Source organism: Sus scrofa, chromosome 2 (assembly GCF_054392235.1).
Source record: "Sus scrofa isolate SSC_HxYL_T2T_F1_AM1 chromosome 2, Sscrofa_HxYL_maternal_Yorkshire_Landrace_v2.0, whole genome shotgun sequence".
Classification (NCBI taxonomy): Eukaryota; Metazoa; Chordata; class Mammalia; order Artiodactyla; family Suidae; genus Sus; species Sus scrofa.
This window is the reverse complement of record NC_139384.1, coordinates 70,207,835-70,230,693: the sequence shown is the minus strand read 5'-3', so window position 1 is coordinate 70,230,693 and position 22,859 is coordinate 70,207,835. Positions and strand designations below refer to the sequence as shown.

Sequence of the window (22,859 nt, the reverse complement as noted above, 5' to 3'; positions counted from 1 at the left end):
AATGCAGGATCCGAGCTGAGTCTGTGACCTACACCACAGCTCATGGCAACGCCAGATCCTTAACCCACTGATCGAGGCCAGGGACCGAACCTACGTCCTCATGGATGCTAGTCAAATTTGTTAACCGCTAAGCCACTACGGGAACTCCACATTTTCCTTTTTTTTTTAAAAAAAAAAATATATATATATATATATTGGTTGGAAAAAAAAAAAAAAAACTCTCCTTGCTTTCATCTCAAATAGTTTAACTCTTTCACAATACCTTGAAGTGTGTGGCTGTGTGGCTGTGTGGCTGGTTTCAGCACATGCACTCTGAGGAGGGCACTTTGTTATATGGCTGTCATCATGGTTTCTAGCCAGGCAGCAACTGTACAGTACCTGGGTACTTACAAACTACACTTTGTATACTTTCTAGCAACTGTGCAGGTGGAAATCCACACCTGGGGTTTCTCTGTAGCCTGGTCCCAGTCCTTAGACTCTGCCGAAGCCATCTCCATCTTTTTCAGTGATGTTAATTGCCAGTCATACTCTATGCTGCCGGATTCAATTGACTGACCATCAATTTTCACTTCGTAAGTGAGGTCTGGTCTTAGAATCAGAGTGTAGAGGTGGGTAAAACCATCAACCTGCATGTTTCCGGAGGAGAAAAGGAAAAGAATTAGACCCTTGATGGAAGGTCTATGTATGCATTGTCAGTTGTCATGGGTGAAAACCTTGTGGTGAACAACAAGCAGAGACGTTCTAGAAATAGGGGTGGACTTGACTATGAAAGGAGGTCTTATGGAAGAACTACACAACCCCTTGGTGGAAGACTTCCTCCCTACAGGCAGCCTTCTCTTGAATGGCCTATTCCCTTTTGTACAAACACAAAATCCCACAGGTACCTATGATGGGATGGTCAGTGTAGACCAAGGGACCACTGTGCTGTGTGATTTATGAAAAGTTACATAGAAAACAACTTCCTGTTCTGTATTCTGAAAGATATCCGTTGAAGCCCACTCTATTTCTCAACACAGGGAGGAACTTTCTTTTTCTTTTTCTTTTCTTTTTATGGCTGCACCTGTGATGTATGGAAGTTCCCGGGCCAGAGGTTAAATCTGAGCTGCAGCTGCCATCCTACCCCATAGCCACAGCAACACCATCTCCCTGTTTGAGGATCACCCCGTCCCTCCCCTGGCCTCCCCAGAACATGTGAGGTATTTAGGGCTGTGCTTGCAGCATATGGAAGCTCCCAGACTAAGGGTCAAATCGGAGCTACAGCTGCTGGCCTACACCACAGCCACAATCACAGCAACATCGGATCCCAGCTGCATCTGCAACCTACGCTACAGCTCACAGCAATGCCAGATGCTTAACCCACCAAGCGAGGCCAGGGATCGAACCTGCGTTCTCATAGATACTAGTTGGGTTCTTAACCCACTGAGCCACAATGGGAACTCCCAAGGTATTTTTCTAGCATGCAGACCAGACCTCCTCCTTGGAAGCTCTTGAGGGCTCAACATCACACTTTCCCTCCATGATGTCAATGATCTTGACATACACTTGGGCCTCCCACCCAGACTCACAGAGGCTCTGGATGCTGAAGATGCCTAAGGGGACAGTTCCCTGCTCCCTGATGCTTACATTCAAAGTGGGGTGGAGGGAGGGCCATTCTGGGGAGTGCACTTACCCTTCTCAGGCCCACATACCAGGGACTCAACGCCAGGTGCCTCTCTGGAGACTCCATGGCAGGGCCCTTGAGTTATAAACTGGCCTTAAGGAGTTCCTATTGTGGCTCAGCGGTTAACAAACCCAGCTAGGATCCATGAGGATGCAGGTTAGATCCCTGGCCTCGCTCAGTGAGTTAAGGATCTGGCATTGCTGTGAGCTGTGGTGCAGGTCGCAGACAAGGCTCAGATCTGGCATTGCTATGGCTGTGTTGTAGGACAGCAGCTGTAGCTCTGATTGGACCCCTAGCCCGGGAACTTCCATATACCGTGAGTGCAGCCCTAAGAAAAATAAACAATAAATAAACTGGCCTTAAGATCTAAAGTATAATTTTCACAGGATCCCCTGGATGAAAAGGTAAAGGGTATATTATGCTTTCATTTAAGAAATATTCCCATTTTTTTGGGGGGAAGGTAGATCCCACTGTGGCTCAGTGGAAACAAACCCAACTAGTATTCATGAGGACTCAGGTTGGATCCCTGGCCTCCCTCAGTGAGTTAAGGATCCGGTGTTGCCGTGAGCTGCGTCTGTAGGTCACAGACATGGCTCGGATCTGGTGTCGCTGAAGCTGTGTCATAGGCCGACAGGTGCAGTCCCAGTTAGACCCCTAGCCTGGGAACTTCCATATAACACAGGTGTACCCCTAAAAAGACACAAATAATAAAAGAAATATTCCCATTTTTAAATGTGTTGGTATTTTGAAGATTTTTTTAAAAATATTTCTCCAGAATGTTTTTTAATCCTGAATATTCCATTCCTTTTGTTTTTGTTTTTGTTTTTTCTTTCTACAGCCGTACCTGCAGCATATGGAAGTTCCTGGGCTGGAGTCGAATTGGAGGTGCAGCTGCCAGCCTATGCCACAGCCACAGAAACTCGGGGTCCAAGCCAAATCTTCAACCGACCTATGCTGCAGCTGGCGGCAATGCTTGATCCTTAACCCACTGAGTGAGGCCAGGGATTGAACCTGCCTCCTCATGGACACTGTGTCAGAGTCTTAACCTACTGAGCCATAATGGGAACTCCCAATATTTTCATTCCTTAATGATGATGGGTAGAGTTGAAACGCAACCATCCTATTGTAATCTTTACGGGGCACGTGATAAATCGATGTCATAGATCACATTGAGAAGTAAGTGTGCCCTCCTGGTGGGTAAAAACTTCAGAAACCAAACCAATCAAAGTGATAGCCATGCGTCTCTAATGGACCTGCTAGACTGGAAAGCAGGAAAAGGACAGACAAAGTCCATCCGTGGTTCATTTAAATATTTTAAGATCAAAACTATTTTCTATAAACTTACATTATCATCCGGCAAGTTCCCACAATCACTAATTTGAATATGAAAGCATTTACCTTACACCTGATTGATTTTTTGTTTGAGTGATACTGATTCTTGAAATATAAAATAACATGAACTTTCTTGATATCAAATCCACAAATATCGGGTCCTACAAAAAAAAATATATTAACTGCTGTCAATTTCCTTCTGTAATGCATCACCACAGAATATCCCTGACCATTCCCCTGAACAAGATAGGAGGTACAGGAAGCTTACATATCTGGGGGCATCAGATGTTCATGTGGAGATATTTAAATGGTCATCGATGCCCTTCTCAGTTCAGCTCATGGTCACCACAGCCACTTTCGACTCAAGTGTAAACCAGCACGTGAGTAAGAAAAGGAAGGTCTAACAGTCTAGGAAGCAGCCCCTGATATGCTGCCTGAGCGTCAGGTGTTCACTCTGAAGCTCTGACCAGGGGTTCTGCACCCATAGGAGGGTTCAGAGCTAGCTGACTGGCTCCAATCCCAGATCTCCATGTTTGAGACATATTTGCAGGTAATATACTCACTTCCCCATGCCTCAGTGTCCTGGTCTATAATAATGGGGGTGTTAATCTTGACTTCACAAAGCTATTTTGCCAATCCAATAGGCTAATGTATATAAAGATTTTGGTAGGGTAATGCTCAATATTTGTTTTTATTATTGTTATGCTCCAAGACAACACACACAGGTATACATACGTGTATTCTTAACGATACCGTCAAAACGTAAGCAAAAGAGAGGTTACAATTGGTACATACGTTCTGATGAACTGTGAAATCTATAAAGTTCTATTCAGATCTATAAAGGACCTGACAAGTATCAAGTTAATAATTTTTAAATTGGCATGAAGTTAAGTTTCAGTCATTAAGAAAATAGAACGCTGTAGTATTCTCTGCTCAGAGGCTAATAAATTCTGAATATTCTCAGCAAGGTTCCAGGAGGGATCTGGGAAATCTGTCAGACCTTCGGAGGATGTTTGGAATTACCCTGTTGTGGCTTCACTGACCTTAAGCCATAGGAATGTACTAAAGCGTCCGCGTGTCTTTCTGTCTCAGACTGAATTCCACCACATCCACTGACCCGAGCCTGCACCCACCCCTGGGGATTCTGTGAGCAAACCCTGCATAAACACAGGCAGATGACTGTGATTTCTTCTAGAATTTGCAGTGGTGAGCCTCCAGATTCAATAAGAGAGATCTGAGCTGCATGTAATTAGTAAAGAATATTATCAATCTGCCAGTATAGATGTGACACTGAACTTGGAAACAGCATCTTGAGGGACCGACAAAGAACACCACATGAGATGTTCCAGATGAGATCCAGGAGGATGCATGTTTATGTAATTTCCCTTTTTTTGTTATTGCTGGAAAACATTCCACTTCAATTTTTTTAAAACAAAAGCTATGCAAAGTCTATTAACACAGGATTGATCTATGAAATTTATTTTTCCTTCAAAGTTGGTTAGAATTTTTCTCTTTCTAAGCAACTACACATTTTTAACATTAAATTAAGCTTCGGAATGTGTCCAGACTTAATCAGAAAAATCTGGACATTTTCCCTTAACAGCAATCATAAAATAGTTATGTGGTAATGGATTTTTGCGAAGATTGAGGTAGGCAGATGAGCTCTGAAGTTGGGCTGACGTGACTTTGGACAAGTATTTTAATCTTTCTGAGCCTTAGTTTCCTTATTTGCAAAATGGGGGTTGTTACCCATCTCCTAGGATTTTATATATAATCTAAGACTGCATGTGTAAGTCTACTGGCAAGGGTCCAGTAAGATATATTTCTCTCTTCCTCTCATACTAAAGCCTAGAGCTGAGATATCACAGGAAATGTTCTAACACAGTGGGTTTAAGTAAAATGTAACTGATTTTGAGTTAAAAGCAAAATAATACAAAAAAATATACAAACTCCAGAAGTTCCCGTTGTGGCTCAGAGGTTTACGAACTTAACTAGTACCCATGAGGATGCAGGTTCGATCCCTGGCCTTGCTCAGTGGGTTAAGGATCCAGCATTGCTGTGAGTTGTGCTGTAGGTCACAGATGTGGCTTGGATCTGGTGTTGCTGTGGCTATGGCGTAGGGCAGCGGCAACAGCTCCGATTAGACCCCTAGCCTGGGAAACTCCTTATGCTGCAGGTACAGCCCCAAAAAGACAAGAAAAGAAAGAAAGGAAGGAAGGGAGAGTGAGAGAGAGAAAGAAAAATGTCGCAGGTCTCACGTGAGAGAAAATAATTGTAAAGATTAATTCCCTAAATTTGGACAATAGGTGGATATTTTAAAAATACATTTTCAGGGAGTTCCCATGGTGGCTTGGTGGAAACAATCTGACTAGTATCCATGAGGATGCAGGTTCGATCCCTGGCCTCTCTCAGTGGGTTAAAGATCTGGCATTGCTGTGGCTGTGGCATAGACCAGCAGCTGTAGCTCTGATTCAACCCCTAGCCTGGGAACCTCCATAAGCAGCAGGTGCGATCTTAATAAGACAAAAAAAAAAAAAAAATTTCACTCTTAAAGCTTTTTTTGATTGCGGTAAAATATATATAAAATTCACCATCTTAGCTATTTTTATGTCTACAGTTCAGTAGCATCAAATGCATTCACACTGTTATGCAACCATTACCACCATCAATCCCCATAACACTTTTAATCATATAAAACTGAAACCCTGTACCCATTAAGCAATAACTCCCCATTCTCCCTTCACGCTAGCCCCTGGCAACCACCATCCTACTTTCTGTCTCTATGATTTTGACTACTCTAAGTACCTTGTATTAGTGGACTCATAGGGCATATGTCCTTTTGTGACTGGCTTATTTCACTCAGCATAATATCCTCAAAGTTCATCCATGTTGTACCATGTGTCAGAATTTTGCTCATTTTTAAGGCTGAATAATATTCTATTGTATGGATACCCCACATTTTTGTTTATTCATTCATCCATCAGTAGACACATGTGCTGAATTCTCCAGTCTTGTTCTTCTTTTTCTTTTTTCTTTTTTCTTTTTTTTTTTTTGCCATTTTCTTGGGCTGCTTCTGCGGCATATGGAGGTTCCCAGGCTAGGGGTCCAATCAGAGCTGCAGCCACCGGTCTACGCCAGAGCCACAACAACAAGGGATCTGAGCCACATCTGCGACCTACACCACAGCTCACAGCAACACCGGATCCTTAGCCCACTGAGCAAGGCCAGGGATCGAACCCACAACCTCATGGTTCCTAGTCGGATTTGTTAACCACTGAGTCACGACGGGAACTCCTTGTTCTTCTTTTCAACATTATTTTGACTATTTAGGGTCCCTTGAGATTCCCTATGAATTTTTTTTTTTTTGTCTTTTTTGTCTTTTTAGGGCCACACCTGTGGCATAAGGAGGTTCCCAGGCTAGGGGTCTGCTGTGGCTACACCAGAGCCACAGCAACGCGGGCTCCGAGCCACGCCTACAACCCACACCACAGCTCACGGCAACCCCAGATCCTTAATCCACTGAGCGAGGCCAGGGATCGAACCCGCAACCTCATGGTTCCTATGGGGATTCATTTCCACTGCACCATGATGGGAACTCCTCCATGTGAATTTTAAGATGGGTTTTTCTACTTCTGCAAAAGAAGTCATCAGATTGAATCTGTAGACTGCATTGGAACCTGTAGATTGTTTTGGACTCTGTAGTCACTTTGGGTAGTATTGACATTTTTAACAACACTGAGTGTTCCAATCCACGAACACGGGTTATGTTTCCATTTATTTATGTCATAATTTCTTTTAGAAATAGTTCATAGTTTTCATTTTACAAGTCTTTCACTTCCTTGGTTGATTCCTAAGCATATTACTCCTTCGCATGCCATTATAAATGACATTATTTTATTTATTTATTTATTTTTTTGCCTTTTTGCCTTTTCTAGGGCCGCTCCCACAGTATATGGAGGTTCCCAGGCTAGGGGTCTAATCGGAGCTGCAGCTGCCAGCCTATGCCAGAGCCACAGCAACATGGGATCCGAGCTGTGTCTGCAACCTACACAAGGCATTGCCGGATCCTTAACTCACTGAGCAAGGCCAGGGATCGAACCCAAAAACTCATGGTGCCTAGTCAGATTTGTTAACCACTGAGCCACAACGGGAACTCCAAAATGACATTATTTTTGTACTTTCTTTTCAGATTACTGTTTGTGTATAGGAATGCAATTGTTTTGTTTTGTTTTTAACATGTTGACTTTGTATCCTGCTGCTCTGCTGAATTCATTCATAGGAGGTTTTTTCCTGCAATCTTTAGAGCTTTCTACAAATCTCCTGCAGAGATAATTTTACTTCTTCCTTTCCAATTTCTCTTATTTCTTCCTCTTTCCTAAATGCTTAAGCTAGAACTTCCAGTACTATGTTGAATAGAAGTGATGAAAGCAGGCATCCTTGCCTTGTTCCTAATCTTAGAGGAAACACTTTTAGTCTTTCATCACTGAATATGTTCACTGTGGACTTTTCATATATAACTTTTATTATATTGAGGTACTTAACTTTTTTTTTTTTTGTCTTTTTGTCTTTTTGCCATTTCTTGGGCCGCTCCCACTGCATATGGAGGTTCCCAGGCTAGGGGTCCAATCGGAGCTGCGGCCGCCAGCCTACACCAGAGCCACAGCAACGCAGGATCCGAGCCGTGTCTGCAACCTACACAATAGCTCTCGGCAACGCCAGATCCTTAACCCACTGAGCAAGGCCAGGGATTGAACACGCGACCTCATGGTTCCTGGTCAGATCAGTTAACCATTGAGCCACGATGGGAACTCTGTAGGTATTTTATTCTTTTTCATGCAATTGTAAATAAGGTTGCTTTCTTTCTTTCTTTTTTTGTTTTTTTTAGGGCCGCACCTGCAGCATATGGAAGTTCCCAGGCCAGGGGTTGAATTGGAGCTTTAGCTGCTGGCCTATGCCACAGCCACAGCAATGCCAGATCCTAGCCATGTCTGTGACCTATACTGCAGCTCATGGCAATGCCGGATCCTTAACCCACTGAGTGAGGCCTGGGATCAAATCCATGTCTTCATGGATACTAGTTGGGTTCTTAACCCACTGGGCCACATGGGAACTCCAAGATTGTTTTCTTAAATTCTCTTTCTAATAGTTCATTGTTAGTGTATAGAAACAAAAGAGATTTCTGTATAGTGATTTTACATCCTGCAGTTTTACTGAATTTATTAGTTCTTAGAGTATTTTGGTGATGTTTTTAAGATTATTTATGTGTAGTAACATGTCATCTGTAAATGGTGACAGTTTTTACCTCTTCCTTTCCAATTTGGATTCCTTATTTCTTTTTCTTATTGGATTACTGTAGCCAGGACTTCCAATACTATGTGAATATAAGTGGCAAGAGTGGATATCCTTATCTTGTTCCTGACCTTAGAGGAAATGCTTTCAGCTTTCACCATCAATGATAATGTTGGCTGTAGGTTTGTCATATATTGCCTTTACTATACTGAGATATGTTCCCTATATACTCACTTGGCTGATACAGGGCTTTTCTTTGTTGGGAGGATTTTGTTTACTGCTCCGATTTTCTTAAGAATTTAGGTCTATTCAGATTTTCTATTTCTTTGTGATTGAGTCTTGGTAGGTTTTGTGTTTCTAGGAGTTTGTCCTTTTCATCTAGATTACATAATTTTTTTGTCAAATATCTGTAGTACTCTCTCATAATCTGTTTTATTTCTGTAGAATAGGTAGTAACATCCACACTTTCACTTCTGATTTTGGTAACTTGAGACTTGTTTTCCCTTTAGTCCATCTAGCTAAAGGATTGTCAATTTTGTTGATCTTTACAGAGAATATCAACTTTTGATTTCATTAATTTTCTCATTTTTTAAGTATTTCATTAATCTCTGCCCTAGTCATTATTATTTCCTTTGTTTTGCTAGTTTTGGGTCTAGTTTATTCTTTTTCTAGTTACTGAAGTTGTAAAGTTACATTTTTGATTCAAAGTATTTTAATTAATTGATTTATTTTTAAAACCCTCACCATTTTATGCTGATACTTCTTCTACAGAGTATACAAATAGCACTGCCCAATGACTGTCTATTTGATATGGTTTTAACAGACTCCGTGTGACCCTGTGGAAGAGTGGTACCTGTTGGGTACTGTTTGCATGTCATTTCATGGGGATTGGATTTTAAAGGACCAAAGTGTATCCAAACTCAATCTCATATATTCTAAGTTTTTTCCTTTTTTTTTTTTTTTTTTTTGCATTTTAGGTCTGCACCCGTGGCACATGGAGGTTCCCAGGCTAGGGGTCGAATCGGAGCTACAGCTGCTGACGGCCTATGACACAACCACAACAACACCAGATCTGAGCCCCGTCTTCGACCTACACCACAGCTCACGGCAATGCAAGATCCTTAACCCATTGAGCGAGGCCAGGGATTGAACTTGCAACCTCATGGTTCCTAGTTGGGTTCGCTAACCGCTGAGCCACGATGGGAGCTCCCATTCTAAATTTGTTAACAATGCGTTCAGGCCACATGAGTTTTCTGTAAAGAACTGAGCACACGCTGCATTTTTAGTCTGTCCAGGTGTTTTTTTGCTTGCATGCCTTATGCAAACCTTTCCTTGGAGATGACCAAGGAGGTTTTGAACCCCAGATCTTTAAAAGAATAAATATGCATTGTTTCAACCTACCAAGTTTGTAATAATTTGTTAACAGCAGCCATAAGAAACTAATACATCACCCTTCCATGATTACCTGCTTTAAAAAAGCCTATGCTTAGCTATACTTAAATGGTTAATTCTTACTCTGCCATTGGCATATATGTGGAACTAAAAACCATCTTTAAGTCAGGAGTACTATTAATATATTCATATCTCTGACTACTTTGTGCTAAAAAATTTAAGTAAACCTGATTTAAAATTTAAGTAAACTTTATAGCAAACTACTTGGCTCACTTTAAACAAAATGGAAAGGCAAGGTTCAAAGTACTATGGTGAACATTTTGTCTTAGTACTATGAAATAATCACTACTTCCCTCAGGGTTATGTTTAATAAATAGCAAAGTGCATACAGTTTTTACAACAGTTTCAAAGAAAAACACAGGTCCTTTTCTGTGGTCCCAACAATAACAACAAATAGGCGTTGTCGTGAACTATTTATAAATTCTTGAGTACAGTTGTTTTGAAAGTAGAGTTCACTTGCAATTGTTAAAAAAAGAACATCCGTGGAGTTCCTCTCGTGGCTGCCATTCCTCAAAATGTGCTCCAAGTTAAGTGTGGATTGGAATCTCTTGGTGTCAATGAGCAGCAACTGCTCTTTGCCATTTATTATCAGGGATTTTTAAATTTTTTTTAATTTTTTAATTTTTTTTTTCTTTTTAAGGCAGAAACCGGGGTATATGGAGGTTCCCAAACTAGGGATCCAATCGGAGCTACAGCTGCTGGCCTACGCCACAGCCACAGCAACACCAGATCCGAGCCACATCTGTGACCTACACCACAGCTCACAACACTGCCGGATCCTTAACCCACTGAGCAAGACCTGGAATTGAACCGGAAACCTAATGGTTCCTAGTGGGATTTGTTTCTGCTCTGCCACAATGGGAACTGCTCTTATCAGGGATTTTAACTCTCTGTCTTCTTCCACTTCTACACTTTCTTGGCCATTCTCAATGATTCTCTTGGTGGTGAGAATCACCACCTTTCCTTTGTTTTGCTAGATGTGGGTTTAGTTTGTTCTTTTTCTAGTTACTGAAGTTGTAAAGTTTTGATTCGAGATATTTATTTTTAATGTAAATATTAATGGCTATAAATTTCCTCCATAATACCACTTTCAATTGTCCTGTAAATTTTGGTAAGCTGTGTTTTCATTTTCATAAATCTCTAAGTATTTCCTAATTTCCCTTTTGAGTTCTTCTTTGATCCACTGATTGTTTAAAAGTGTTTGTTTTCCACAATTTAAAAAATTTTCCAGTGTTCCTTTTGTTAGTGATTTCTAACTTTCACCTATTGTGGTTACTTTGTATGATATCCTTTTTGAATCTATTGAGACTTAATCTGTGGCCTCTCATTGTCTATCCTGGAAATGCCCCATATGCACTTGAGAAGAATGTGTATTCTATTGTTGTTGGGTAGTGGTCTGTAAATGTCTGTTAGGTCTAGTTGGTTTAATGAATTGTTAAAGTCCTCTTAGTTCCTTATGTTCTGATTGTCCTATCCATTATTGTGAATGGGTTACTGAAACCTCTAACTATTAGAGTAAAGCTGTCTATTTAATCCCTTTAATTCTGTTCGGTTTTGCTGCATATATTTTGAAGGTCATTAGGTTTATATTTCTTTTTGTATTCAATCTTTTATTGATATAAAACATCCTTCTTGTCTCTCGAAAGCTTTTTTGATTTAAAGTCTATTTTGTCCGGTATAAGTATAGCCACCCTTGCTTTCTTTTGGTTACTATTTGCAGGAAATTTTTTTTCATCCTTTTACTTTCAACCTGCTTCTGTCTTTGGATCTCAAATGAGTCTCTTGTAAACAATACATAGATCATATGTTGTTATCCATTCTGCAAGCTCTGTCTTTTGATTAGAGAGTTTAATCTATTTACTTTTCTTTTCTTTCTTTCTTTCTTTTTTTTTTTTTTTTTTTTTTGTCTTTTTGCCATTTCTTGGGCCACTCCCAAGGCATATGGGAGGTTTCCAGGCTAGGGGTCTAATCGGAGCTGTAGCTGCCACCCTACGCCAGAGCCACAGCAACTCGGGATCCAAGCCAAATCTGCAACCTACACCACAGCTCACGGCAACGCCGGATCCTTAACCCACTGAGCAAGGGCAGGGATCGAACCCACAACCTCATGGTTCCTAGTCAGATTCGTTAACCACTGCACCACGACAGGAACTCCCCCTATTTACTTTTAAAGTAGTTACTGATAAGGAGGGACTTCTGTCATTGTGTAGTTTCCTATATGTCTTAAAGCATTTTTATTTATTTCCTGCATTCCTATCTTCTTTCACATTCAGTTGACCTTTTTGTTTGAAATGTTTAAATTCCTTCTCAATTTCCTTTTGGTTATATTCTATAGCTATTTTCTTTGTGATTACCATGATGATTGCATTTAAATCTTTTTTTTAAATTTTTTAACCATTTTAAGTGTACCATTCAGTAGCACTAAGTGCATTCACAATGTTGTACATCCATCACTCCTGTCCATTTGCAGAACCTTTTCTTTTTCTGTTGCTTTTTAGGGCTGCACTCAACAGCATATGGAGGTTCCCAGGCTAGGGGTCAAATCGGATCACAGCAATGCAGGATCTAAGCTGCGTCTGTGACCTACACCACAGCTCATGGCAATGCCGGATCCTTAACCCACTGAGTGAGGCCAGGGATTGAACCTGGGTCCTCATGGATACTAGTCAGATTCATTTCCGCTGAGCCATGATGGGAACTCTCTTAAAGTTATAATATTTTAATTTGAATTTATATAGGCTTAATTTCAATAACATACAAAAACTTTGCAAGTTTACATCTCTGTCCCCGTGCCTTTCAGTTATTGATATTACAAAATTATACCTTTATACACTGTGTCCCCTAAAACATAAATAATTCTTTTAAATTCATTAGTCTCTTAAATTATGTAGAATACAAGATTTGATGTTACAAACCAAAGTTACAGTTATATTAGATTTTACATGAATAATTATTTTTCCTTAAATGTATTAGTCTCTTAAATCATGTAAAACTCAAAAAAAGTATAGTTACAAACCATTGTTAAATAATACCAGGCTTTTGGAATAGAGTCGTGGCTCAGAAGTAACAAACCCAACTAGTATCCATGAGGATTTGGGTTTGATCCTTGGCCTTGCTCAGTGGGTTAGGGATCCAGCATTGCCACAGCTGCAGTGTAGGTTGCAGACATGGCTTTGATCTGGCGTTGCTGTGGCTGTGGCGTAGGCCAGCAGCTGCAGCTTTGATTCAAACCCTAGCCTGGGAACCTCCATATGCTGCAAATGCAGCCCCAAAAAGCAAAAAAAACGAAATAAAACAAACCAAAAAAAAACTAGTTTTCATGTTTATGTTTACCTTTATTGAGATCTTTATTTCTCCATATAGGTTCAAGTTACTGTCTAGTGAGTGTCTTTTGATTTCACCTTACAGGACTCTCTCAAGCATTTCTTGCAGTGCAGGTCTAGTAATTTCAAACTCCCTCAGCTTTCGTGTTATCTGGTAATGTCTTAATTTCTCCCACACTTTCGAAGGACAGTTTTGCCAAATAGGACTTTTGGTTGACAAGTTGACTTTTTTTTTCTTTTAGCACTTTGAATCTATCAGCCCAGTATCTCCTGGCCTCCAAAGTTTCTGATGAGAAACCTGCTGAGGGAGTTCTCTTATGGAGAAATGGATTAAGGATCTGACATTGTTACTGCAGTGGCTTGGGTTGCTGCTATTGTGCGTGTTCGATCCCTGGCCTGGGAACTTCCATATTCTGTGGGTGTAACCAAGACTATTTTTAAAAATTAAAAACTTTTTAAAAATAAATCTGCTGATAATCTTATTGAGAATGCCTTGTATGTGACGATTTGCTTCTCTCTTGCTGTTTTCAATATTCTTTGTCTTTTGCAAGTTTGATTATAATGTGTCTTGGTATGGATTGAGTTCAACTTACTTAGAGTTCATAGAGCTTCTTGGATATTTATATTCGTGTATTTCATCAAATTTGGAAGTTTTCGGCCATTTTTTTTTTCAAATAGTCTCTCTCTGCTCCCTTTTCTTTATCTTCTCCTTCTGTGACTCCCACAATACATATGTTGGTCTGTTTGATGGTGTCCCACAAGGCCCTTAGGCTCTGTTTGCTTTCCTTCAATCTTATTTCCTTCTGCTCCCCAGCCTTGATAATTTCTATTATCCTATCTTCAAGTTCTCTGATTCTTTCTTCTGCATGCTTAAATCTGCCTTCGAACTGCTCTAGTGAAATTTTCACTTCAGCTGTACTTTTCAACTCCAGAATTTCTTTTTGGTTTCTTTTTAAGTATTTTATCTCCTTAGCTCCATTTTGTTCACATCATTTTCTTGAGCTTCACTAGATCTTCCTTTAATTCCTTAGCATCATTCAGATAGTTATTTAAGTCTAACAGACTGCCAACAGGTCTTTTTTTTTTCAGGGACAGTTTATGTCTGATTAATTTTTTTCATTTGAATGGGACACACTTCATTTTTTTTATACTTTGTGATTATTTGTTTACATATATATATTTTACAATTTTTTTCATTATAGTAGGTTTACAGTGTTCTGTCAATTTTCCACTGTACAGCAAAATGACCCAGTCACACACATGCATACATATACATACATTCTTTTTCTCACATTATCCTCCATCATGTTCCATCACAAGTGACTAGACAAGTTGCCTGTGCTGATTATTTGTTAAACACTGGAAATTTGAGTCTAATAATGTTAACTTTGGAAGTCAGATTCTTCTCCTTCCCCAGGGTTCGCTGTGTTATTTTTACTTTGTTTTGTTTTGATTTTGGATTGATTGTTGATGGCTGACTCTGTGCCAAAGGTCAGTTTGAATAAAAACTTAAAGTTTCCTAAGGTCTTTCCTGAGTGTTTTCCTGGGCATGTGTGGTCATTTTCTCATTACCCCTGCCTATGTTTTTGTTGTTTTCTGGCCACATCTGTGGCATGTGGAAGTTCCTGGGCCAGGGATTGAACCTGAGCAACAAGAGTGACCCAAGCCACTGCAAGAGTGACAATGCTGGATCCTTAACCCACTACATCACAAGACAACTTCTGCAAATGTTTCTTAATGTCTTAGGTCTTTAATATGTAGCTTCCTAAAGGTGAAAAGATGAAAAATGGAAGAGGGGGGAAGGGTTCTAGCCCTTTAAATCCCTGGTAATCATTTCAGTTGGAGGGGGAGAGGCTTACAACAATTGGGGGGAGGTATAACAACAATGGCTGCCCAACTTTTTTTCTGCACTCTGTGATCAGAAGCAGCAATCAGTCATCAGAGCTCAGATCCCTGATATTTGAAGGACAGGATCCGTTTTGCCCACCCTGGCTCCTGCAAAAGCTGCTTCAGGAACATGATGTGAAACCAAGGTCTTCCATGTGCCTGGAGGCGGGAGACGGGTAGGTACTACTATGCTAAGAACTGAAATTCACCCAAATTAACCTTCTTTGTCCTCCACTGGAAGTTGTAGTACTTCCTCAGACTTCAGAGTTCCATCATAGTTATATCAGATAGAGTCTGCCATTGGAACTGTTGTCTATGTGGGGACACAGATTCCTGGTGCTTCCTACTCCCCCATCTTCCCAGAATCCTCTTCATTCTTAAAGGTTTTTGAATCTACACACTTCAGTTATATCTAGTTCCTGTAGCCCAATGTGGTCTCTTCCCAATTCCAGCACAAATGGTAACCAATTACCCTTGATGCCAGGAGACATTTAATGTATTTCAGGGGTCAGTAAACTTTTTCTGTAAGGAGCCAGGCAGTAAATATTTTTGGCTTTAGTGGGCCATACCATCTTTGTCACAACCACTCAACTCTGCCAGTGTGCTTGAAAGCAGCCATATCAAGATGTAAATGAACAGAGTGAGGCTGCATTCCAATAAGACTTCATTTGCGGACACTGAAACTTGAGTTTCCTATTATTTTCATGGGTTGAAAGTATTGTCCTTATTTATTTATTTATTTTCATTTTTAAGGCCACATCTGCAACATAGGGAAGTTCCTGGGCTAGGTGTCAAATCGGAGCTACAGCTGCCAGGCTATACCATAGCCATAACAACACCTGATCCATACCACATCTGCCACTTACTCCACAGCTTGTGGCAACACTGTATACTTAATCCACTGAGCAAAGCCAGGGATCGAACCTTCATCCTCACAGACACTATGTTGTGTTCTTAACCCATAGAGCCACAAAAGGAACTCCTTGTCTCTCTCTTGATTTTTTTCAATCATTCAAAAATGGTAAAACCCATTCTCAGTTCATGGGCTATAACAAACACAGGCTGTGGGCAATCTGGCTTATGGCTGAGGTTTGCTGACTCCTGATAACATTTAAAATACTTGGGGCTACATTAATGTTGAATAAATAACTTTCACCAAAGAACAACTGATGGCACAGCTGCCATTTTATGACAGTAATTAGGTCTAACGGTGCTAAAAACCTTTAGCTAGATATACATCAATGCTACTTTAGCAAACTCAGTCTAAGGATCCAACAAGGTAGAAGTGTTTTCAATATCACCAGAAATAGTTTCATGTAACATCTAAACTCACCAAACATAATATAGTACTGGGATTTTCCATTCAGGTTTTTCTGATCCACGTCTGCAGGGAAGATTTTAATGTAGCCCCCTCCACAGTCCATCTTCTGCTCATGTTTCACTGTGTACTGAATGATCAGATTTTTCCCTTTGTTGCTAAATGGTTTGAACCGTGCAGAGATGGCATAGAAGCGGCTGTTTTGAGTGGTTTGCAGACCTTTAAATGAAAAGGAATCATGAAAGATTAGGAATGACATTGTTCAGCAATGCAGGGAATTAAAATAGCTGTCCTCCCCACTCCCAATAATAAATCCCCTCTCCATTTACCTTGATCCTGTGCTTAGAGCACATTTGTACAATAACATGCAAAGGACATATCACTAACAGGTTCTTAGATTTCACATACTCATGCACTTGTTTTTGTACTTAATATACAACTGGGGTTTTGTTTGTTTGTTTGTTTCTTTTTGTCTTTTTTGCCATTTCTTGGGCCACTCCTGCCGCATATGGAGGTTCCCAGGCTAGGGGTCGAATCGGAGCTATAGCCACCGGCCTATGCCAGAGCCACAGCAACGCGGGATCCCAGCCGCGTCTGTAACCTACACCACAGCTCACGGCAACACCAGATCCTTAACCCACTGAGCAAGGCCAGGGATCAAACCCGCCACCTCATGGTTCCTAGTTGGATTCGTTAACCACTGAGCCATGACGGGAACTCCATGTACTTAATATACTACTGTTTTATCTTAAATTATCAAAATGCTTCAGCTCTAAATGACAAATGTGCAATCTAATTACAGATAAAAGATTAATTTTGTTTCCATGCAATTTCCAAAGGGTGGGAATATACGAAGAAGCTTTGTAGCAACTGGAATGGAGCATTCTATTTCATTTCCTTATTTCTCATCTTAAAACAGCCACTTAAGAGACACAATGGCTAGAGCTCCTGTCATGGCACAGCAGTAAGGAATCCAACTAGTATCCATGAGTTCGATCCCTGGCCTTGCTCAGTGTGTTAAGGATCCAGCATTGCTGTGCACTGTGGTGTAGGTTGGAGATGTGGCTCAGATCTGGTGTTGCTGTGGCTGTGGTGTAGGCTAGCAGCTGTAGCTTTGATTCGACCCCTAGTCTGGGAAATTCCATATACCACAGATGAAATATTAAAAAAAAAGAGAGAGAGAGACAATGCCTGATGCAGGACAGTGCTGATCTGTTAAAGAAAAGTGTTTCACAGGAGTTCCCACTGTGGTGCAGCAGAAATGAATTCGACTAGTATCCATGAGCACACAGGTTTGATCCCTGGCCCTGAACAGTGGGTAGAGATTGGGCGTTGCCATGAGCTGTGATGTAGGTTGCAAAAGGCTCGGATCTGGTGTTGCTGTAGCTGTGGTATAAGCCAGCAGCTGTAGCCCTGATTCCACCCCTAGCCTGGGAACCTCCATATGCCATGAGTGTGCCCTGTAGTGAGTGAGCTGGTCCACAGGTGTCACCTGTGTGTTGGCTCTTTTTATAAAGATACCATCTTTTTGTCACGTGAATCACGTCATACTTTATAGATTTAAGCATTCCCTTCAGAACCACACCTTTTTTCAGTAGCCCCTGGACTCTGTACCAATTCCTAATCTTACACTGTAGAATAAAGCAAACCTGGCAACAAAAGGACTTACTGTACAGCACAGGGAACTATACTCAATGTTTTGTAATAACCTGTAAGGGAAAAGAATCTGAAAAAGGATATATATGTGTGGGTATATATGCATATATATGCAAATGAATCACCATTCTATACACCTGAAACTAACATCATATTGTAAATCAACTATACCTCAATTTAAAAAAAAAAAAAAAAAAGACAGGAGTTCCCGTCATGGCTCAGTGGTTAATGAACCCGACTAGCATCCATGAAGACACAGGTTCCATCTCTGGCTCATTCAGTGGGTTAAGGGTCTGGTATTGCCATGAGACATGGTGTAGGTCTCAGTCGCAGCTTGGATCCCGCATCGGTATGGCTCTGGCACAGGTCAGCAGCTACAGCTCCAACTGGACCCCTAGCCTGGGAACTGCCTTATGCCATGGGTATGGTCTAAAAAATAAATAAATAAATAAACCAGAGCCAGTCCTCTTATAACCTACCCTTCCTTGCTTCATACTCCAGCCCCCATAATTGCCTGTGATAAGAGTCATCATTAATGAACTTGGCATTTTGGTGGGTTTTTTTGTTTGTTTGTTTTTTTTTTTTTTTTTTTTCAGAACCCATGGGATGCAGAAGTTCCTGGGACAGGGATCGGACCTGGGCCACAGCTGTAACCAGAGCCACAGCAGTGACAACACCAGATCCTTAACCACTGAGCCAGGGGGGAACTCCAAACTTGTCATTTTGTATCAGTATATCTATTCCCATCTCTGTCTGGTTAAATTCCATTGATCTTTCCATCAGTGGCTTCTATGTCATAGTCCTGGGAGACCACAATGAAAGGGGCCAAATTAACAGTATCCTCAGTGCCTTGCCTTCATCTGCTCTAAGCAGATATGTGCTGGAGTGAATGAAATGCACAAGAGTCTCAGGATTCCAGGTTGGAGGGAGGAAAAACATTGTGGGGAAAAAAACAAATGACAACCCCTTTCCTTGGACAAGCTACATAGAACAGCTCATTTTCACTCCATTCTTGCCATTATAGCCTGACAATTTGGAGTAACACATATCTACAAAACGATGGGTATACAATCCTAAACCAGAGGCAACATTGTTAAGGCAACATTGGAATAACAGAGCCAAGACAGAAGGTGAGTAGAAGGTGGTGAAGAGAGAAATGTCTCATTTAAATCAGTTGGTATTCTTTTTTCCGAAAGGCCAGGGAATGAATGCTTTACACTTTGTGGGCCATTCGTGTGTTCTCTGTCTCAACTATGCAATTCTGTCTTTTGCAACTATGCAATTCTGAAAGCAGCCAGAGACTACATGAAAATGAATGTTAGTGTTCCACTAACACTTTACAGACCCTAGAATTTCAAACATTCCATTGAATTTCGTGTAATTTTTATGTCACAAAATACTATTCCCCTTTCTATTTTTCTCCAACAACTAAAAAATGTAGAAACATTTTCAGCTGAAGGGTACAAAGAACAGGGAATAGCAGAGGTGTAGTTTATCTTTGATCATCTGAAATGAGAAGCCAGAACAGAGGTTATCCTTGGTACCAGGAGGCTACTGATTTGGGGGGAACAGATCACAAAGGAGGAGGCCTCTGGGGGAGGAGGTGAGGCTTGAAAATGTTCCTATCTTGACCTGGGTGTGCAGTTGTAAACATTCATCCTATTGGACCCCCTAAGATTAGTGCACTTGACACTTAACATTCACCTTGCTTTTTTCAAACATGAAAATAGGGAATTCCCATTGTGGTTCATCGGTTAATGAACCTGACTAGTATCTGTGAGGGCATGGGTTCAATCCCTTGATTACTCATTGTGTTAAGTATTCCGCTTTGCCTTGAGCTGTGGTGTAGGTCGCAGATGCAGCTCTGATACTGAGTTGCTGTGCCTGTGGTGTAGGCCCGCAGCTGTAGCTCTGATTCCACCCCTAGCCTAGGAACTTTCTTCTGTTTTTTTTTTTTTTGCTTTTTAGGGTCGCACTCACGGCATATGGAGGTTCCTAGGCCAGGGGTCGAATCAGAGCTACAGCTGCCAGCCTACACCACAGCAACTTGGGATCCAAGCCACGTCTGAACCTACACCACAGCTCACGGCAACACTGGATCCCTAACCCGCTACGCGAGGCCAGGGATCAAACCTGCAACCTCATGGTTCCTAGTCAGATTCATTTCCTCTGTACCACGACGGGAACTCCTAGCCTAGGGAAGTTCATATGCTGTGGGTTCAGCCCTAAAAAAACAAAAGACAAAAATAAAATAAAATAAAATTTTAAAAAAGTGAAAGTAAAAAGGAGAAGTATCCTCTATCCTTTCTCCCTCTGTAGGGCAAGGCCCTTGAGTTGAGGTACCCATACCAAAACTGCTTGTCAAGAGTAGTTTCTAGAGAGAGACTACAACCCTGCCCCCAAAAAACCCTTCCCAGGAGTTCCTGCTGTGGTGCAATGGGCTCAGCAGCATCTCTGCAGGTTCAATGTCCTGCTCAGCACAGTAGGTTAAAGAATGCAGCACTGGAGTTTCTGCTGTGGCACAATGGGATCAGCAGCCTCTTGGGAAGGGGCCTCTAGGACGAAGCTTCCATCTTGCTGTCCGGCACAGTGGGTTCAGGATCTCGCGATGCGGCGGATGTGGCTTAAGCGGCTCACAAAAGCGGCTGGGATCTGATCCCGGGTGGGTGGGGAACGCCATATACCCGCGTGGCGGCCAAAAATGAAAAACAAAACAAAACAAAACAAAACAAAAAAGAAGAAGAATTAGAATCTGGCATTGCCCCAAAAGTTGCAACTGCCCCTAATTGCAAGGTCCTATGGTCCCTGGCCCAGGAACTCCATACACCGCGGACAGCCAAAAAATAAATAAGTAAAGATCCTTCCCATGCCTTAGTTTCTCCGACCTGTGAAAAGGGTGTTAGGGGTGTGCCACACCTACCTTAAAAGGTTGCAATGGCGGGGGCGGGGGTGGGTGGGTAACTATTCAGCTTGATTTTCTCACGATTCCTGCACTAACCTTTGTCTTTCTCTTTATGACCATAAAATTTCCCGGACGATAGTCTAAAATGCCCAAATTGGGAGTCATTGCTGGACTGCACCCATCGGTTCCTCCAGCGCTCTGTGGGAGCGGAAATAACACCAGTTAGTGCTGAAGATTGTTCATCTGGGTCGTAAGGAGAGTGATGGGGCCCTCCAGGCTTCGCGGTTTTGCCACCACCAATCCCTCGGCGTCAGGCCGGGGTCTGATGGCAACTCGGGCCATGCGTTGGGCAGCGGAGTATGCGGGAGCTTAGCCCCCGCCACTAATGGCGTGGCCACTTCACCTCCATCTAGAAATTCCTCCTGGAAGTAGATAGTGGCCAGCGTCACTCGCAGCACACAGACTACCCAGAGCGCGACACAAGCCGCAGCCATGGAGGGTGCGCGTCCAATTCTCCTAACCGCCCCCTAGAGCCGAGGTCTCCACTGAGCGCCGGACCCGTCCCGGAACTACAACTACCGTCACGCCTCGCGATTGTGACCCGAGAGACCATTGGACCTCGGCGCGCGGTGCACGCCGGGCCCACTCCCAAACCACCACTCCCACGACGCCTGGCTATTGTAACGGAGCGCTATTGGCCCTCTTGGCGCAGGGCGCACTGGGAGATGTAGTCTTTTCCTCCCTGGCCCCGTTGCCGGGGGCAACGGTCCTCTCTGGCCTCAGTGTCCGGCAGAGAGCGGTGGCGGCCTCCGTGGAAGGACTACGTGGGAGGAGGTTGGCGGGGTTTGGCTGGGCGGTGGTCAGGCTTGGTGCCTGGTCTCGGAGCAGCGGCTGAGGGGAAAACAGGTCGCTCTCCGGAGCTGGGCCGGTTGGGCGGAGGGAGGGCGTCGCAGCGCCTCACACCTCAATTTCCCGGACCTGGGCACACTGGAGAGCATGGCCTGCTGTGGGTCGCTCCAGGCCAGGGGGAAGAGCTTGATGGTCTGAGGGGCACCCGTGTTTTCAAATTTTCATTTACTTATTTTAAACAACTTTGTTGATGATTTCATCTACATACATCGTCCCTTCTAAGCGTACAGTTCCTATTATTTTTGATAAATTTACCAAGTGGTGCACCACCATCCAGCTTTAGAACTTTTCACTCACCCCAGACGTATCTCTCCTTCCCCCTTTGCAGTCCATCCCAGTTACCACCCCCAGTCCCAGGCAACCACTGATGGGCTTTCTGAGTCTATAGATTTGCATTTTCTGGACACACCTTGTAAATGGAGTCAGAGGGATGTGTGGTTTTTTGCATCATCTGATTACTTTCTCTTAGTATGATGTGTTTGACATGTATGCATGTTCTGTGTATTGTTATTTGTTGTTTTTGTTATTCTTTTTTTATTTTTTATAGTATCTTGTTTATGAATGTAACTTAATTCTCATTCATTCACTAGTTGTTATTTCCACTTTTTGTCTATTGTAAATAAGAAATATTATTAATATTTCCATACATTTCAGTTATCTTGGGTTACATGGGAGTGGAATTGCTGCATCTTGTGGTAACTATGTTTAACTTTCTGAGGAACTACCAGACTGTTTTCTAAGCTGGCAACTGCATCATTTTACAATCTCCTGCAAAGGTGTATGGAGGTTGCAATTGCTTCACACCCTCACCAACACTTGTTATTTTCTGTGGGTTTTGTTTTTTTTTCTTTTTTTGTCTGCGCCCACACCATTTGGAAATTCCCAGGCCAGGGGTGGAACCTACGTCATGGCAGTGACCAGAGCCTTAATCCGTTCTGCCACAAGAGAACTCCATCTGTAGTTTTGATTATAGCCATCTTAGTAGGTGTGAAGTGGTATCTTGTAGTGGTTTTGATTTGACCTTCCCTAATGGCTAGTGATGTTGAATATCTTTTCATGTGCTTATTGGTCATTTGTATATTTTTTTGGTGAAATATCTATTCACATCTTTTGCCTGTTTGTTTTGGTTTT

At 42.0% G+C, this 22,859-nt stretch overlaps 2 protein-coding genes across 20 annotated transcripts in view; one reads left to right on the top strand and one right to left on the bottom strand.

Moving 5' to 3' along the window:
- CALR3 (calreticulin 3) overlaps nt 1-21,335 on the bottom strand; it is a 32,155-nt gene extending 10,820 nt beyond the window's left edge. For 4 of the 5 annotated variants that reach the window (XM_021083585.2, XM_085012491.1, XM_003123473.5 and 1 more), the window contains exons 1-5: nt 21,223-21,335; nt 20,916-21,017; nt 16,277-16,480; nt 3,059-3,153; nt 441-626 (exon numbers count right to left, since the gene is read on the bottom strand). In XM_021083585.2, coding sequence (XP_020939244.1) covers nt 441-626; nt 3,059-3,153; nt 16,277-16,480; nt 20,916-21,017; nt 21,223-21,313 — 678 coding nt within the window. In that variant the 5' untranslated portion in view covers nt 21,314-21,335. Of the gene's footprint in view, nt 1-440; nt 627-3,058; nt 3,154-16,276; nt 16,481-20,837; nt 21,018-21,222 lie in introns of all 5 variants that reach the window. The other variant, XM_085012493.1, reaches the window with a different exon arrangement.
- A 265-nt stretch (nt 21,336-21,600) lies between these two features.
- C2H19orf44 (chromosome 2 C19orf44 homolog) overlaps nt 21,601-22,859 on the top strand; it is a 29,869-nt gene continuing 28,610 nt past the window's right edge. For 11 of the 15 annotated variants that reach the window (XR_002341601.2, XR_001306990.3, XR_014837450.1 and 8 more), the window contains exon 1: nt 21,601-21,653. The gene's annotated coding sequence lies outside the window, so the exon portion shown is untranslated. Of the gene's footprint in view, nt 21,726-22,859 lie in introns of all 15 variants that reach the window. The other 4 variants (XR_002341602.2, XM_085012479.1, XM_085012478.1 and 1 more) reach the window with 1 other exon arrangement.